Below are 16,517 nucleotides of genomic sequence, written 5' to 3'. Positions count from 1 at the left end.
CATCGGATAAATTGTGTTGAAGTGTAATAATTATCTTTGTCGAGAGAACAATCAAATCGTCACCTTTTAAGTACTGTTACATGAATTAAAACCTAATTTAGTAAATTAAATGAGATATTGTGTGTGTATTTATTTATTTAAAGTTAATTTTGAGAATATTTATTTAAGATGCATCAAAAGTCGCGAGAATCTTTATTCACATTGAACTAATTGAGGCATCTTTTGACTTGATTTCACTCTTTAATTTGTACCCCTCAAAATTTACTTATTGTTAAGCCAAACTCGAATTCTAATGGCGATTAATGAGATCAAGTTGATGCTCACTCAGATTTAGTTAGACTTCTTTTGAAAGAAGCTTCTGCACCCGAATTTAAAATTACTATTTTTATTTTAAAGACATAAAAAAACTTATAATTATTTAATTGATATTTCTACTACTTTTACCCATTTGACCTTTTTAAAAATTTTATTTTGCTAATGTGAATTTTCGGATTATTATCTCAATTCATCCATTTTTTTTAAATGTCGGTCCTTAGTTTCTCTCATAACAACCTCTAACTTGATGGTTAGAGACACATTTTGTTGTTGTATGGTATCATAATTTTAAGTTAACAGTGGAATATTTATCTTCTTACGAATATTAATTTTCAAAAGTCAAAATTCGAACAGATAAACTTAAAAATTTTAAATTCTTGAATCATATTTTTTAAGTGGCAAAATATCATATTTTTTAATTGGCAAAATAAATTGAAAGATCGAATTTTTAAAATATTTTACATACTAATGAATCCCCCTCCAAAACCCTTTGAATTTTGTAGAAAAAGAAAAAAATATAAAAGAGAAAGAAAAGCTCCAAGAATAATATAATAAAATTACTAAAAAAAGGAAAAAAAAAGTAAACATACAATGGGCCTCAGTTTGAAACTTAATGGGGACCAGGGTCCGTCCACAAAGTGTAACCAATTGGAAAACGACGCGTGTCAGATAGTTCTGGTCTATTAACTGCACCGCCGTAGCTGATCAAGAAAAAGAGCGACCCATTAACTCGAAATCCCACGTGGCAGCAGCTATTTATCCCTTAAACAAAATTTCCTATCTGCATTGGCATCTGCGCTCGCTGCTCCCAATTCGAAAGAATTTACTAGGAGCGTTACATTTTCATTTTCATCCAATAAATTCCATATGACTCCCATTAATCCGCCATTGAAGTTGTATGTTTTGGCTTTAGCTTCTTCAACTTCATAAAAGAGGGAAATTTATTCTCATATCTGCTTTTAATAAGCTGTGCTTTCGCTTTGAAATTCTTGCATTTCAGTGTCTTTAATAAGGTTAAAGCTCAAATCTGGTTCGCGTAGTCAATCATGAATGCAATTCCGAGAAATTAGATTTTGGAAATGGGATTTTGTTCTCCACTTACGCGAAGTTCTCACTGATGCACAAAAGATTTAATTTTCTTGGCCATTTTCGTTTCAATGGTACGTTAATTTCCTTTTCATTTCGAGGTGGGATTAGCCCATTTATTAATCAAACTGAAACGAAGTAGCATTTTCTGTTTCATCGAGCATTATATTATGGATATTGGAAATTTAATGCTGAGTGAGCTGATTTGTTCTATTCACCTATATCCGGGATTACTGCATTTTCTCCATTCATAAAATGTTTTGCCATTTTGTTCGGCTTTAATTATTCTTTAATCTTGGAACAAAAATGATCACAGTAAGATTAAAGACTCGAGCTTTGAAGAATTAATTTTTTTCCATGGAAAACGAGAGGAAGACAAATTGCCTTGAATTCCTTAATCGGCCGACAACGGGTATCGAGAATAGGGGGTCAGACGTAATTAAAAACGAGGGATGTCTTTTCTCGAACATCAACATCTAGAAAGATAAGGAAAAGAAATAAAGTTTTTTTGTGTTTCAGCCTTCAGGGTTGGGCCAAGAACTTAGTTGCCCGTGACCGTGATCGTGACCGTGGCCTTCCCTAAAATGCCTTGTCAGCAAAGTCTTTCTAACCGTTGGTTTCGTATCTACAGTCATTGGACCATTCATAAGTTTGAATTATTTGCCTTGTTTTTATCACAGACGTGGGAAGAAGATTAATTTAATTAAACCCCACCAATTTATGTACCAAGAATTTGACTTTCACTAAATTCATTGTATTTTTATTGGCTTAATATCTTGCTTTACAGTTAAGGTGTCTCTTTCTGATTTGGAAACTGCACCTCTCAAAATTGTTGATGCGTCCATATTTTCTATTTTTTATTGGATATTCTTTATTGGCTTCTGGACTGAACTCCGACTAAATTAAATCCACAAGTTTTTTTTTTTTATTGATTTTGCTGTAGGATGATTTTATTTGGTCTCCATTTATTGTTTACTTGCGTGTCTCTCGTAATATTTATGACCAATCTGAGCTGTCATTTGATTTGGTTGTGCTATTGCTTTCACTCGTTTTTCATGCTTGAAGCTTGAGATATCAGTTAGCGAGAATAGTATTTATTTTGCTTCAAATAGCTTCCAAGATTTCTTTTTGGATCGTGACATTTGCTCTTGAAATTGATGTGATTAATGTTTCAGCATATTCCTTCTTTTGCCACCTTTTTCGCTTATAGCCCACTCTGTTACAGAATCTAGAATCCAAAATGGAGTTGCTATAAATGTTATCAATTGTGACTGTTGATATTTTTGACTCGTGCTTCTCTCTTATTCGATTTAGTACAAGAACTCTGTTTTGAAGCGAGATGCATAATATTCATAGACTGAAAATTTAAGCATTATCTTGATAAGTTGTGCTGATAACTTACGAAAATCTTCACAATGGCTTGCATAATTATCGTTATCCTGCTGGTTGTACCATTTCTCAGTGAACTTATTTGTGCGACATTTTCGTAACAGTCGCTCTACTTGTTGTCTTACCAGGTACTTGCTAGAAAAGCTCGTTTGTCTACTTTTGAGTACAGACAAGATTTTTCAATGGATTTCCAGCAATTATTCTTCCTAAGCTGCTGTTTAAAGTGTACCGAATGATGTTAGTTTCCCTTTCTGCCTTTTAAATTACAGTAAATCTTCATTGTTTTATTTTTGATTTAGCGCCTGCTCAAGAGTTTTCTCTTGTTTCAAGTTGGCAGACACTATCTGGGCAAAATCAAATGAGACTTCAAGCAGGAATTGCGCTTCTTTTCATCATCATCTGGATTCCACATATTATTTGTGGTTAGTAACATCATAGTCAATTTCTTAATCATATCCATAAATATTTGGTATTCAGAGTGAGGAAACTAAGCCCGAGTTCTCTCATATATTACTTAAACAAATTCTACATAGAATGTCTTAGTACTGATTTCAACTAATAGAATTCAATGTGCAATAGCAGTGGTGGAACCATAAATATGAATTAAGGAGGATGAAACTGAGAATTAAAATTGCTGTATGACACAGGTGTGGGGAGAAATCCATTTATACATAAGAATACAACAGGGAAATTACACAGTTCCATTGAAAAATTTCAGAGGGAGAGAGGCCATGGTTCCTGCTAGCTACTCTTTCCCCACCACCGCACATATGTGCTCAGTGTTTCATTTCACAATGAAAGGAATCCATGACGAAGCCACATCATGGCAAAGTATGGCTTCGACCTACATAATAACTGGGTTCTTTTTACCATTTTTCAGATGGAGAATCGACAAAGTCTGAAACAAACAATTGGACGTGCACATGTTCTCTTGCACGTCAAGGAAACTTGAACTTAATCCCAGCAAACTGCTCCTCATTCTGTGATTGTAGTCCAGGTACCATTTTTATTTTCTTATTTGAATATAAATTTTCAAGAAAATTAACATGATGTCGATTTGGTATACAAATGCAGGAGGGTCGAGCGAGAACAGGTGGACATGCCTTTGTGCTTCTTATGGATTGCCTAAACTGGCTGCTGTAGAAAACAACGGCAGCTGTTTTACATCGTGCAACTGCAACTCTGGTAACTCAAGGCTTCAAAAACTACTATGAACCAAGAATTAAACCATTATGATTAATCTAACTAACCTGTATTGCATGATTCATGCCATAGAATGAGTGTTACCTTGAATCTATCCCACAAATATATAATTTTACACTTTTCATCAACTGTTTTGCTTGACTATAGATTCATTAAGGACGTCCTGATTCCTTGGCTCATGCAATCAGCAATTCTTAAGTAATGTGTGATTGTTTATTGAGATTAATTACCTCAACTTCCTCGAAGATTGGACTTACTAACTAGAGCTTCCCTCTGAAAATCAAAATCACCCCACCTCCATTAAATTTTACAAAATTTATCATTTTTATCGAAATCGAGCAGTTGGTGTAAAATGATCAGTTTAAAAGGGTCAGCTACATCTCAGTTTAGACTAATTAGTAGGAAAAATATGTATTATCATATTTGTCATCTAAGGAGTTTGAAAGTTCATTTGCACCATGGGCTTGAGATGATTTGAACATCGACATATGCTTACGACATATGCTTATGTACTCCGTCATCAAATTCTTATAGGGACTTTAGCCGAGTTACAGCAGTTGAAGAAGCAGAAGCAAATTTCCAGAAGAATTGTGGCAATAATCCTCTTGCTATGTGTAATCATCACAGCACTCGCATTAGTTGGTTCGGTGCTATGGTATTTTTATATGAAGGATAAAAGTACTGTTCAGTGGCCTTTATCCTCATTAGATAGACCAAAAAGCTTCAGCAGTGTGTCCAACTTGATAAGCCAAGATTCTTCTTCAGTGTCGGTATCCAAAGGTTATTAGATTCTTCTCTTAAACCTTTAATACGACAAAATCTATGCACTTATTTCCTTGTCATCAAATGATATTACTTGTTTAACTTAAAAAAAGGTCTATTCTTGACATTTTTTTTTTGCTGTGTGCTGACTTCAAGGATGCATTCCGAAGACATCTATACTGTTTAGAAGCAAAATTGGAGTACTACGTGGATCAATAGTACAATTTTCTTATTCGGAACTTGAAAGTGCAACTAACCGGTTCTCTGATACTAATTTGATTGGACTTGGAGGAAGCAGTCATGTCTACCGTGGTAATCTAAGAGATGGTAGAACTGTTGCAGTTAAAAGAATGAAAATTCAAGGTGGCCCGGAGGCAGAACATATTTTCTTGACTGAGGTACTGCCTCAAACAACCTAATATTAGCTTCTTTTACTGCCATGGGGTGGATCCAGAAAATCAATCCCGGGAGGGGGGGTAAAGAGAGTGCAGGGGGATTTAATGCACTCTTGGGGGGAGGGGTAAAGAGAGCTAAGGAGGGATTTAATGCATTCTTGGGGAGGGGAGAGAAACATGGAGTTGTAAAAAAATCACTAATGAAAAATCAAATTTTCACATGGGGGCGGGGGGCGATTACCATCTTGCTAGATCCGCCTATGAAGTTATCTACCTTTTCTGTGGACACAGATTGAACTGATATCAAGACTTCATCACTGTCATGTGGTTCCTTTACTCGGTTATTGCTCAGAGCACCAAGGAAAACGGGCTGAGAGGCTTCTGGTGTTTGAATATATTCCTAATGGTAATCTGAGGGAGTGTTTGGATGGCAATTCGGGGCAGTTTCTTGATTGGAATACTCGAGTTGCAATAGCTCTTGGAGCTGCACGTGGCCTGGAATATCTCCATGAAGCAGCCGCACCTAGAATTTTGCACAGAGATGTTAAATCCACAAACATACTCTTGGACGAGAATTGGAGAGCCATGGTATAAAAAATTCTCCTGAACTGAAAAAATTTAGGGAATTTGTACATAAATAGTTGGGACCAAAGTATATGCATTCAAATTTATATCTTGAAATGCAGATTACTGATCTTGGCATGGCGAAACACCTACAAAAAGATGGCATCATCAGCTGCTCCAGTTCTCCGGCTAGAATGCAAGGCACCTTTGGTTACTTTGCACCCGAATATGCTATTGTCGGAAGGGCCTCATTAAAATCTGACGTTTTTAGTTTCGGAGTTGTTCTTCTTGAACTAATTACGGGTCAGAAGCCTATTCATGAGTCGTCCAACAAAGGAGAAGAAAGTTTAGTAATATGGGTATGCTAATCCATGCTTCTTATATTTTTCTCAAGGAATCTTTCATGAAACTATGAAAGCCAGTCTGTTGATTCTGTTATATTAGATTTTACCTCTTTATCTGGTTTCATTTATCCGCTCAAGAAACACTGATGTGCTAGCTTGATTTTCTCATTAAATTGCTACAGGCGACACCACATCTGCATGATCATAAGCGAGTGATTTCTAAGTTGTCTGATCCCAGTCTGAAAGGAACTTTTCAAGAAGAAGAGATGCAGGTAATGGCCTACTTAGCGAAAGAGTGTCTATTACTGGATCCAGAGTCTCGTCCCAGCATGAGTGAGGTTGTCCAAATTCTATCAACTATTGCACAAGAGAAATCTAAAAGAAAAAAATTTCCGATTCAAGTCTTCCAGGTAATTCTTTAAGCAGATTACTCTTTTAAAATACATTAGTAACCCAAAAGGACACTCTTCAGACATTTGGCATGTTCGTGTCTTTTTTCAGGCAAGGTCGTGTTCTGGAAATCCAGAGATAGATGGAGATGAGCTTTCCGACACCTTGGAAGCTGAGGAAATAAAGCAAATTACATCTGAAAAGCCAGCTCGAATCTCAATGCCCTCAAATCCTGGCATTGATTTTTACTGTTTAAAGAACGAGAACGAAACAGAGCATTTATCCAATGATATTGAAAAACTGATACTTTTGACTTCAAAATCAAGAAGTTGGCGGTTACAAGACGACGAAGTGGTGGATTTAACCGAACCCCGGTTGGAATCCTTCTGTTTACCAACCGCCGATTCTCATATAATAAATGTTTAACGAGTTTGAACTGACCCACGGACAAATAGATTGCATAAAAGAGAATCCAAGACAAGTCATCTTAGCATTTGATCCAGTATGATCTGTGGAGTTTACTGAAAGACAATACGTCACTCAAGTAATGAGACAGACTTGCTGGTACTGCTCGTTCTTTCGGTTTTTCGACTACGGTTTCAATGGGGAGAGTTCGAAATTTGGTGGCTAGCTTCAGTTTATTTATTCAAAATTCAGAAAACAGACACTTGGTTCTCGTTCATGTATTCAGTTGTATAGATGAATGAAACAAACAGAGATATCATACAAAGGTTCTACAGAGCCTATATTTGTTCCTTTTACAGTTTTTCTTTCTTTTTGTAGTGTTATATTCTTATTGATGTTCTATTAAGTGGAGCTCCGACTGCCTATAAATTTACCTGAAGACTGAAGCTGGACATTTTTTATTTCTAAAAAAATTTTTAAAAAATATTATTTTACATTTCAAATGAAGTAATCAAAGTACAGTAAAAACACATTTTGTCCCTTTCAATCAAATACTGTTATATAATACATTTAACATCATAAACCAATCGATAAGACAAATATGAAAAAAGTTTTAATATTCGAGCTCGAGTTCGATTGAAAGCTAGAAAATTTTAATATTTTTGGATTGAATTCAGTTTGAATAAAAGCTCGGGTTCGAATTCGGTTCGAAATATTTATACATGTTTGTGAGCCACTCAAAATATATTTATTTAATATATAATTTTATTATTTTAATAAAATATTAAAGTTCGTGACTATCGAACAAAATAATTTGGGCTCAATTCAAATACCAATAAAATATTTTTTGAGCCGACTTGATTTATTTACATCTCTAATGATACTATTGTATAGTTTTTTCAAAAAAAAATTTACTCTAGCAATTCTTCACATAAATACTGCAAATTAACAAAGAGATCCTTAAACTAACTCTTCTGGATCTGTTCGATGTTGTTTTCCTTGATTTTTCGTATTATGTTAGTAAATTTCTATATTAAATTTTAAGTTTGTGTTTTTTAGTTTTATTTATTTATTATCTAGAATTTATTCTCTTTACTAATGTTGTATATTAATAATGTTTTTAATGATACCATAAATATATTTTTTATATTTCAAGATGTTACCATGTCTTTTTCTTAGGGTAAATTTTGACTTTTTTTAAAACTTGTTAACGCTTATATCTTAGATTGCATGCCTCTTTTCGATTGTCTACCTTTAATAACATATGTATATATTTTAATTTTTCACAAAGACAAAAACTTGTGTGAGACGGTTGCGCTGATCGTATTTTGTGAGACGGATCTCTTATTTGGATTATCCATGAAAAATTATTACTTTTAATGCTAAAAATATTATTTTTTTATTGTAAATATCGGTAGGGTTGACCCGTCTCACAGATAAAGATTCGTGAGACCGTATCACAAGAGATCTACTCTTTCACAAACATGTCCTTATTAACTAAATAGACTGCATTTTCCTTTTCGATTGATCAAAATATTTAGTCCAATTTCTATAGCATTTTTCTTATTTTCGCTAATATATTCATGGTAAGAAAGACAAGTAATTATTTATTGAATGAATTAAATAAAAATAAAATAAAAAATTGTTTACAAAATTTGTTTCTCTAATTGTTTTTTTAATCTATATAAAAAAAATAAAGTAAAAACTTGTGTGAGAAGGGTCTCACGGGTCGTATTTTGTGAGACATATATTTTATTTGGGTTATCCATGAAAAATATTACTTTTTATGTTAATAGTATTACTTTTTATTGTGAATATCGGTAGGGTTAACTCGTTTCACAGATAAAAATTCGTGAGATCATCTCACAAGAGACCTACTCAAAAAATAAATATGTATCTTTGAGACACGTGAGGAAATTTTTTTTACAATACCAAATATTATCAATAAATATTATTAATTTATAGAGTATTAAAATAATGCTTATAAATATTTTAAAAAAATTAATAATCATTATTTTTTAAACATATGTCTAATTTGAATTAATCATTATTTTTTAAACATATGTCTAATTTGAATTATATTTTGAGAATTACCATAGGGTAAAAGTTAGAACTACGATTAGTTTACTCGAATATATTCATGGAATGCTTACACCTGTAAGCAACTCTATTATTTGCAAAATTAGACTGTCGGGAACGTTCATGCCGACCAACAAAAAGATCTCCACGCTTTCTCCCAGTGCGCCCCAAATTTGTAATTCTTTCAAACCCTAATTTAGTCCATTTTGAATTTTGTTAATTTCAAATATCAGCTTTATTCTCGAAAGATATGTATCGTCGAACAAAATTTTGTTTCTATTTAGTGCCCGTTCTTACATTTGAGATTTAAGAGGATCGATCTCTCTGAAATGAAACAGGATTCTGAAATTCTTTTTTCCTGAGGTGAATTTGATGTCGAAGTTGGCCAGTTTATCAAATGTTAGCATAGGCTCAATCCTCACGCGTCATTGTATGGTTTCTGTTTGCTTGTTGGGTTTAAGATACCGTATCTAAATCAACGCGTCCCTCTAATCTCAGATGAATCGACAATAAGCTTGTTTGATATGTTTTGGGTGGGAGACAACATCATGTAATTTGTTTGTGGTAATGCTTATGGGAACTGTGATCATTTACTTTAGGGGATGTCCAAGCAGATCAATATGTATAATTTGAAGAAAAAAAAAATGGTGTGATGATAGCTTAAGTTAACTTGACTTTCTGCTTTATTCTGATATCATTCAGTTCGTTTTTTCCCTCAAGGTGACATCGGCTAAATGAATCTAAAATGGTAAATGAGAATTATGGTTGCTGAATTTTACGCTGCTGTCTTAATTGCTTAGATTCTTTGATGAAGGCTCATGTAACAGAGTCATTGCTTGATGGATGAGATGGGATGCTTAAATGTTTGACAAATCTTTATCTTATTATTTAATGGCTTGTAAATGCATTTTATAGGATTAACATTTTGTGGGCTACAAATCGGATTTACGACGTGCAGATGCGATATATTCTTCTAGAGTTGCTTGCAAAATTGGTTGTGGCTTGGTGAGTGGCATTTGAGTTGCTCGACCTTTTTAAATCATAATGGGAACCTCACATCGCAGGTTTGTGAAGTGGCGTTAATCTGTTTACAACGTGAAATGAAATCATGGATCTGGGCCAATGGAGTGCTTACATTTTCTTTTTTGATTTCGTTGTAATTGTCTGTGAGCAGTGGGGTTTTTAAAAAGTCAAGTGGTAGTGCACGACTTGTGATAACGACCATTATGGGAATGATGTTTGGATATTTCGTAGGTGTTTCATTTCCATCAGTTTCTTTATCAAAGGTATGATCCTAATCATTTCGTAACTTATTCAAGGAGAAAATTCTCTATTTATGTAAAATTTTTTTTGATAGATTAATCTCTCATCAAGTGTAAGATCATCTATTGATATGGCCTTTAGTAACGATCACCAGAATTCTGCTAGCCGTAGTTTGCCAGAAAATCTAAGTTCAGGTGGTACCACTTCAACACCTAAGGTAAGTTTTTTTTTTCAAAATGTCGCATCTGTTGAAAATGCAGAGGTTTTGCTACTTTTTTTGTGCGCAGTTCCTTTTAAGTTCTCAATGCCTAAAATATAATCCCGTGGGTGTTATCATTGGTTGAGTTCATGTGTCACATTTTTAGGAAGATACTGGGTTAAGCACCCTTTCGTTTCAAAAGTTCATTCATTAACATGGACATATAGAATTTCACCTTTGCCAATCTATTGGATAGTGAACATCTTTCTCTTTTTCCTTATTAACAAATTTGCCTACCGTATACTTGTCCTGTTTTGGGAAGCTTAGTTTGCTTCTCTTTTCTTACTTGATCTTGTATTTCCTGTTTAGAATTTATGTAATTGTTGCATTATCTGCAGTTTTTCTATATGTACGAAAATAGCATTAGATATAAGTTGTGTACCTGTAATTTTAAATGTTGTTTGATCTTTCAGATTTTTGTCCCTACAAATCCTCGCGGTGCAGAATCTTTACCCCCAGGAATTGTTGTTTCAGAATCAGATTTGTATCCAAGAAGGTTGTGGGGCGAACCCAGCGAGGTAAGTTTTGAAAACTGTGGAAATGATGATAAGTCTGGGCCATCTATGTTTATATTTATATATTTTCTTTTTTGTTGCTGATGGATGTTCATAAACTAATATGTCACTTAAGGGATCAAATTCATCTATGTTCATTACCTTGTTTTCTTTTTGTTTAATCTTGTTAGCATTGTTATCATTATTTTATAAAGAAAAACGTTTGTTGTTTATTCGTAATAGTTTATGTTAATCACATCTAGGTTTTTCCAAGTTTGTGACTGAAATACATTATTTTTATTTTTTCATGATTGTAGTATGGGTTAATATCGGTAGGTTCTAAATTAAGTGTTTCATTTTTTTATCTTCTTTAGTTTGATGAATGTCTGCTTCCATGTTTCTGTTAGGTTTTATCATTTGTAAACAACAATAATAGTAATCATTTATAAGTTAGGTAGCACCAAATGCTTTACTTATATTTTCATTAGATTTTGTGGAATCGCAGTATGCTTATAACTGCAATCTGGAACTTTTTTCAGGATCTAAAAATGAAGCCAAAATATCTAGTGATATTTACAGTTGGTTTGGATCAAAAGAACAATGTTGATGCAGCCGTGAAGAAGGTGACAGTATAGAATTTTACAGCCGATAATACTTTTGCTAGGATCCATTGCACTAGATTGATTTGGGTCTATTTTTTTAGTTTTCGGAGGATTTTCAGATTGTGCTTTTTCACTATGATGGCAATACAAGTGAATGGGATCAATTTGAGTGGTCACAACGTGCCGTACATGTCAGTGTTAGAAAACAAACAAAATGGTAATATTCCTCAGATCTTTGTTCTTTATTGTTCTATGTGGATGTCTTACCTTGTTTACTGGAGCCAAGGAGGTTCAAGGGGAAAGGATTGCAAGCTTTTCGTGTTATTGAGTTGTTCACACTTGAAGAAGTAAAATTTTATTGATATGCTTTATATTATAATAAATCAATATGAACAAGTATTTATTGCTTTAATTACATCTATCTCTTCTGAGATTTGATCTATGCTTGACATGATTGTACCAGCTTCTGGATATTATACTTTCCCTTTCTATATTGGGCATTTCATTGCAAGAAGTTCTCAACGAGGAGCTCCTATGAGTGCATCTTCTGTTGCCAGAAAAATGAGGCATCTAAAATGACCATCCTTGTGGGGTCGCATGTGATTTCTGAAAACAGTGAACCGAACTACCCTTCTTGTTTTACCCATCACTCATGAACTCCCAAGTTTAACTGCACTTGGTATAACTGTGATGAACAATTACCATTTGGTGTTAAATTGGTGTGCACACACCTCTTATACTTCCATCTTTTTTCTCAAATGAGCTATATTAGTCTGAACTGGAGTCCTTTAGACAGACTGTGAAAACCATACCTTGACAATCACAAATGTCTCTCAACCTAATGGGATCTATGAACCCATCGATACTTTTTTTGGTCAAATCCTTCAATCCTGAATGATTGATTTTGGAAAAGAGAAAAAATCCCTAACCGACTGGCAAGGGTTAGAGTTTTTGTACTTACCAAATCTATCATCCAACCCCCCGAGGGGAAGATTTTGGGAAAAGCACCGTCATTGATGGCTGAAGTTCCCTTAGCATATATGTTTAGGGAAAAGCACCGTCAAGGCCAATAGTTCAAGTCGGGGAAAAAAATTAGCACTTGTATTTCCTGTCAAAAATATAGTCTCAACTTGGAAAATTGATGTTTCAGTGTAAATATCACTCTTCCATCGGTTGACTTCTTTTTATTGTCTGTTTCATAGGTGGTATGCAAAAAGATTTCTGCATCCGGATATTGTAGCTGCTTATGATTACATTTTCATTTGGGATGAAGATCTTGGAGTTGAACACTTTAACGCTGAGAAGTAAATATGGTCTTTTTTGTCTTGTTACTTTCCACTTTATGTTAAAACTGATGTATAATGTTTATTTCTCCCCAACTGTTTTCTGGCCTTCTCTTCACAATAGGTATATTCAATTGGTTAAAAAACATGGTTTAGAGATTTCTCAACCCGGTCTTGAACCCAACAATGGACTGACATGGCAAATGACCAAGAGAAGAGGTGACAGAGAAGTTCACAAGTAGGTTTATTGAGTGAATATATAAGTACACACTACTGTTTCTACCATATCTATATCATTTGTAACCAACAGGTATATGTATGCTCATAAACAGAGATACAGAGGAGAAACCAGGATGGTGTAGTGATCCACATTTACCTCCATGTGCAGCGTAAATACTCTCTTTTCTGCTATTGATGACATACATTTATATCCTGAACTTGATATTGTCAGCAAATAAAATACTTGGTGGCATATTGGCAGGTGGGGGTAATTGGCTGGTGAAGGTAGTGCAAAGAAATTACTCCTGCTATCAATAATTTTGGTACAGATGACAGATTGGAAAAAATGCGAAGGATCTAATGGAACTAAAATCTCTAATTGGAAACTTGAATATTACTGTCAAATGTTTTGCCTTTTCAGCCCATCATTTATGTTGATTCATGGATAGATTGTTTATCTCGCTTTACCAGCTCTTGGTTATGCAAATTAAAACAGCTTCATCCTTAGTATTAAGTTCACACGCGCGCGCGAATATTTGATAAGATGAATGTAGAATGACCAATGCACAAATAGAAGACCAGTAATTGGAGATGTGACCCTAAATTGATGATTAAATGTATGCAAGTTAATATATGGCTTAGTTTTGTGGAGTCATAGGTAATGGTTGGCTGGAAAGAATGAATGCTGATTATATCTAGTATGGCTTATGGTCTATATAAAATATGATCTTATGTTAGAGTTATATGAAGAAAAAATATTTGCATTTTAGATCTGCAGGATTTTTCTAGAGTCTTGCTCACTTATTGTTGAGACACGCTCAAATGGATCTGATCCATAATCCATTAATCTAAAATCTAATGTGTGTCTCCCAGAAAGTGTACAATAATAACTTACATCACTATTTCTGCTTTTGTTCAGTTTTGTGGAAATCATGGCTCCAGTTTTTTCTCGCGAAGCTTGGAGATGTGTTTGGCATATGATTCAGGTACTTGTCTCATTTTTGGGATATGAGATTAAGCTTCGCCTTTTTGTGTTTTTTGTATCCATTTATTATGTTCGTTCGTAGAGCTTGCCAGCACTCTGGCGCTGTTCCAGGGCTATGTTCCGACCATGTTGTTCATCAATGCCTCTTTAATTCACATGCTTGCAGAATGACTTGGTGCACGGTTGGGGATTGGATTTTGCTCTAAGGAGATGTGTTGATGTTAGTCTCTCTCTCCCTCTCTCCCTCGTGTGTGTACGTGTGCAAGTAGGTGTTCTCCCCTTCCCCTGAAGGAAAAAAGGAAGAAAGCCAATAAGCCATTAAGAGAAGACTTCTTATTTCAATTTTCAAATTATATTGTGTAATAACCTCTAATTCTTGGAGAACCTTGCTATCCTTTGCAAAAAAAATCGTCTAATTGCTTCTTTTTTTTGGCCCCTGTAGCCCGCACATGAAAAAATTGGTGTTGTTGATTCACAGTGGATTGTGCATCAAGTTATTCCATCACTTGGAAGTCAGGTCGGTTATTAGTAACTCTCTATTAATAACATTAGACATGCTACAGATTCCTATGTCTTGGAGCCGGTTATATTAACTACAGATACGTTCGCCGAGGACATCCTTAGAGTATAGAAAATGTGACTATTTGGAGTCAATACGACGACAGATTAGACTTGCTTCGTTTGGGTTTGAATAAACAGATAAGAAGATTTTCAAGGCCTTCGAGCTGTGGAACTTTGTTTCTTTCCTTTTCTTAAAGTCAGCTAGCGTTACATTCGCAAAATAATTGCCTGGTCTCTTTCCATGTTTGTTTTCATACTCTTTTTGGTTTTTTTATGTGATCGGCTTTGCACACAACTTCAATAATTTTGAACTTTTTTTAAATTCCCAGGGAGAATCTGAGAACGGTAAAGCACCGTGGCAAGGGGTATGTATATCCAGAACTGAGATATATCTTGGTCTAAATAATGCTGTATTCCTGTTTTCCCTCGGCTTGCATTACTTGGTTGGATTATATTTACAACATATCCACCGATCTGTATACATTGATTAATCTGCACAGTTATTTCTATTCACATTGAGTGAAAAGAAGGAACCATTTATTTCAAGATTTGTGAGTTAAAAACTTCTTTCTAGGAAGAATTTGGCCCATGAACAACTATATTTTCGGGCATAACACATCCTGAATTTCGATCTGAGAGAGTGATTTAAGGGGGGAAATAAACAAAACAAAAAACTAGTCCAGCCATTGCTGTGGCGGACTGGAGAGTGAACTAGTAAAGGAATTACAATAGAAAAAAACAAATCAAAATCCTATGTAAATATTTTGAAATGCATGTTTCGCCTTCTGAACTTATTGAATCGCCTGTCTACTTTATCCTACCAAATCCTTGTTAACAATTCTGTATATGGCCCTAACTTCCTTGGGATCATAAAGATATGGTTTATCTGCTATTTGATAACAGAACTACTTAGCTCATGCTGTGTGCGTGTGTTTGATAGGTACGAGAGAGATGCAAAAAGGAATGGGCTATGTTCCAAGACCGACTTGCCAATGCAGACAAGGCATATTTTGCTCAGACTGGAAACAACTGAAATATGAACTCATAACAATCTTCTTTGTACATCTTTTTCTTCTTCTATTTCCTTATTTTAGTTTTGAGTGTCTTTCCAATGTAGTATAGTATGACATAACACGTAGAATAAGAACCCATATTTTCTTTTTACTTTTTACGCTTCTGTGCAAAAATGAGATGTAGGCTTGTTAATTTTTGTGTAAACTTATGAGTAGTACCAATTAGTTTTCTTGACCTTCGGGAATTTTGATACTTTGTCATTTTATTATAATATTTCTTTGTCACGCTCTCTGTTCACGACAACAAGATGAGGAAGTTACACTGTCTTTTATCAAAATCTTTGGACCCATCTCATTTATATTGTATTTTATTAAGATCCAAGAAAAATTTAAGTTGTTTTCCTCACATTCTTCCTTACTGCAACCTGGATTATATTTATCATCATACATATAGCATGTACATAGGATCTCTTGTTTTGGTATACTTTTAATTGGTTTATGCTTTATGTCTATCGAATTGTGCATCAAAACTTGAGCAAAACAAAATTATTTTTTCCTAATTGAAAGGATCAACTGCACATAGAAATTGAATGAATATGCTAAATTCGTTTTACGCAATAGTTAAACAACTCGTAAAAAATCATCTTAATGTGGAAATCACGATCAATCGATTTTATCAGATAAAATAGATGATGATTTTACCGATTGTCAATAAGCTTCATCAAATTTGTGGGATCCAGCTAGACCTGTCAAAACGGGTTAGGTTCGTTAAGTTGGCTCATTCCATCACACAAAACAAGTTGGTTGAGTTGATAATTTATTGACCTGTCAAAATGACGGACCGACTAATATAACAAAAAACTAGTTAGCTGGTCTGCCTCGTCACATAAAATAGACGAGTTAGAT

General features: G+C 34.4%; 2 protein-coding genes across 2 annotated transcripts; both read left to right on the top strand.

Moving 5' to 3' along the window:
* Nucleotides 1–2,613: 2,613 nt before the first annotated feature.
* Nucleotides 2,614–7,211, top strand: LOC140973124 (receptor-like serine/threonine-protein kinase NCRK). Its single transcript, XM_073435719.1, has 10 exons — nt 2,614–3,027; nt 3,121–3,212; nt 3,671–3,787; nt 3,865–3,975; nt 4,528–4,773; nt 4,912–5,153; nt 5,442–5,738; nt 5,837–6,073; nt 6,241–6,468; nt 6,560–7,211. Exons 1-10 carry the CDS (start codon nt 3,023–3,025, stop codon nt 6,872–6,874), a joined length of 1,890 nt encoding a protein of 629 aa, XP_073291820.1. The 5' UTR covers nt 2,614–3,022; the 3' UTR covers nt 6,875–7,211.
* A 2,636-nt stretch (nt 7,212–9,847) lies between these two features.
* LOC140973123 (uncharacterized) lies at nt 9,848–15,883 on the top strand. Its single transcript, XM_073435718.1, has 14 exons — nt 9,848–9,996; nt 10,107–10,218; nt 10,290–10,412; nt 10,868–10,972; nt 11,488–11,571; nt 11,652–11,767; nt 12,753–12,854; nt 12,958–13,071; nt 13,166–13,222; nt 13,972–14,038; nt 14,204–14,257; nt 14,480–14,554; nt 14,928–14,963; nt 15,539–15,883. The coding sequence occupies exons 1-14, from the start codon at nt 9,977–9,979 to the stop codon at nt 15,629–15,631; spliced, it is 1,158 nt and encodes a 385-aa protein (XP_073291819.1). The 5' UTR covers nt 9,848–9,976; the 3' UTR covers nt 15,632–15,883.
* Nucleotides 15,884–16,517: the final 634 nt, after the last annotated feature.

This window comes from Primulina huaijiensis, chromosome 3 (genome assembly GCF_012295235.1).
Source record: "Primulina huaijiensis isolate GDHJ02 chromosome 3, ASM1229523v2, whole genome shotgun sequence".
NCBI classification, from domain to species: domain Eukaryota; kingdom Viridiplantae; phylum Streptophyta; class Magnoliopsida; order Lamiales; family Gesneriaceae; genus Primulina; species Primulina huaijiensis.
Note: the sequence above shows the minus strand (reverse complement) of the source record. Positions and strands in the feature narration are given on the sequence as shown.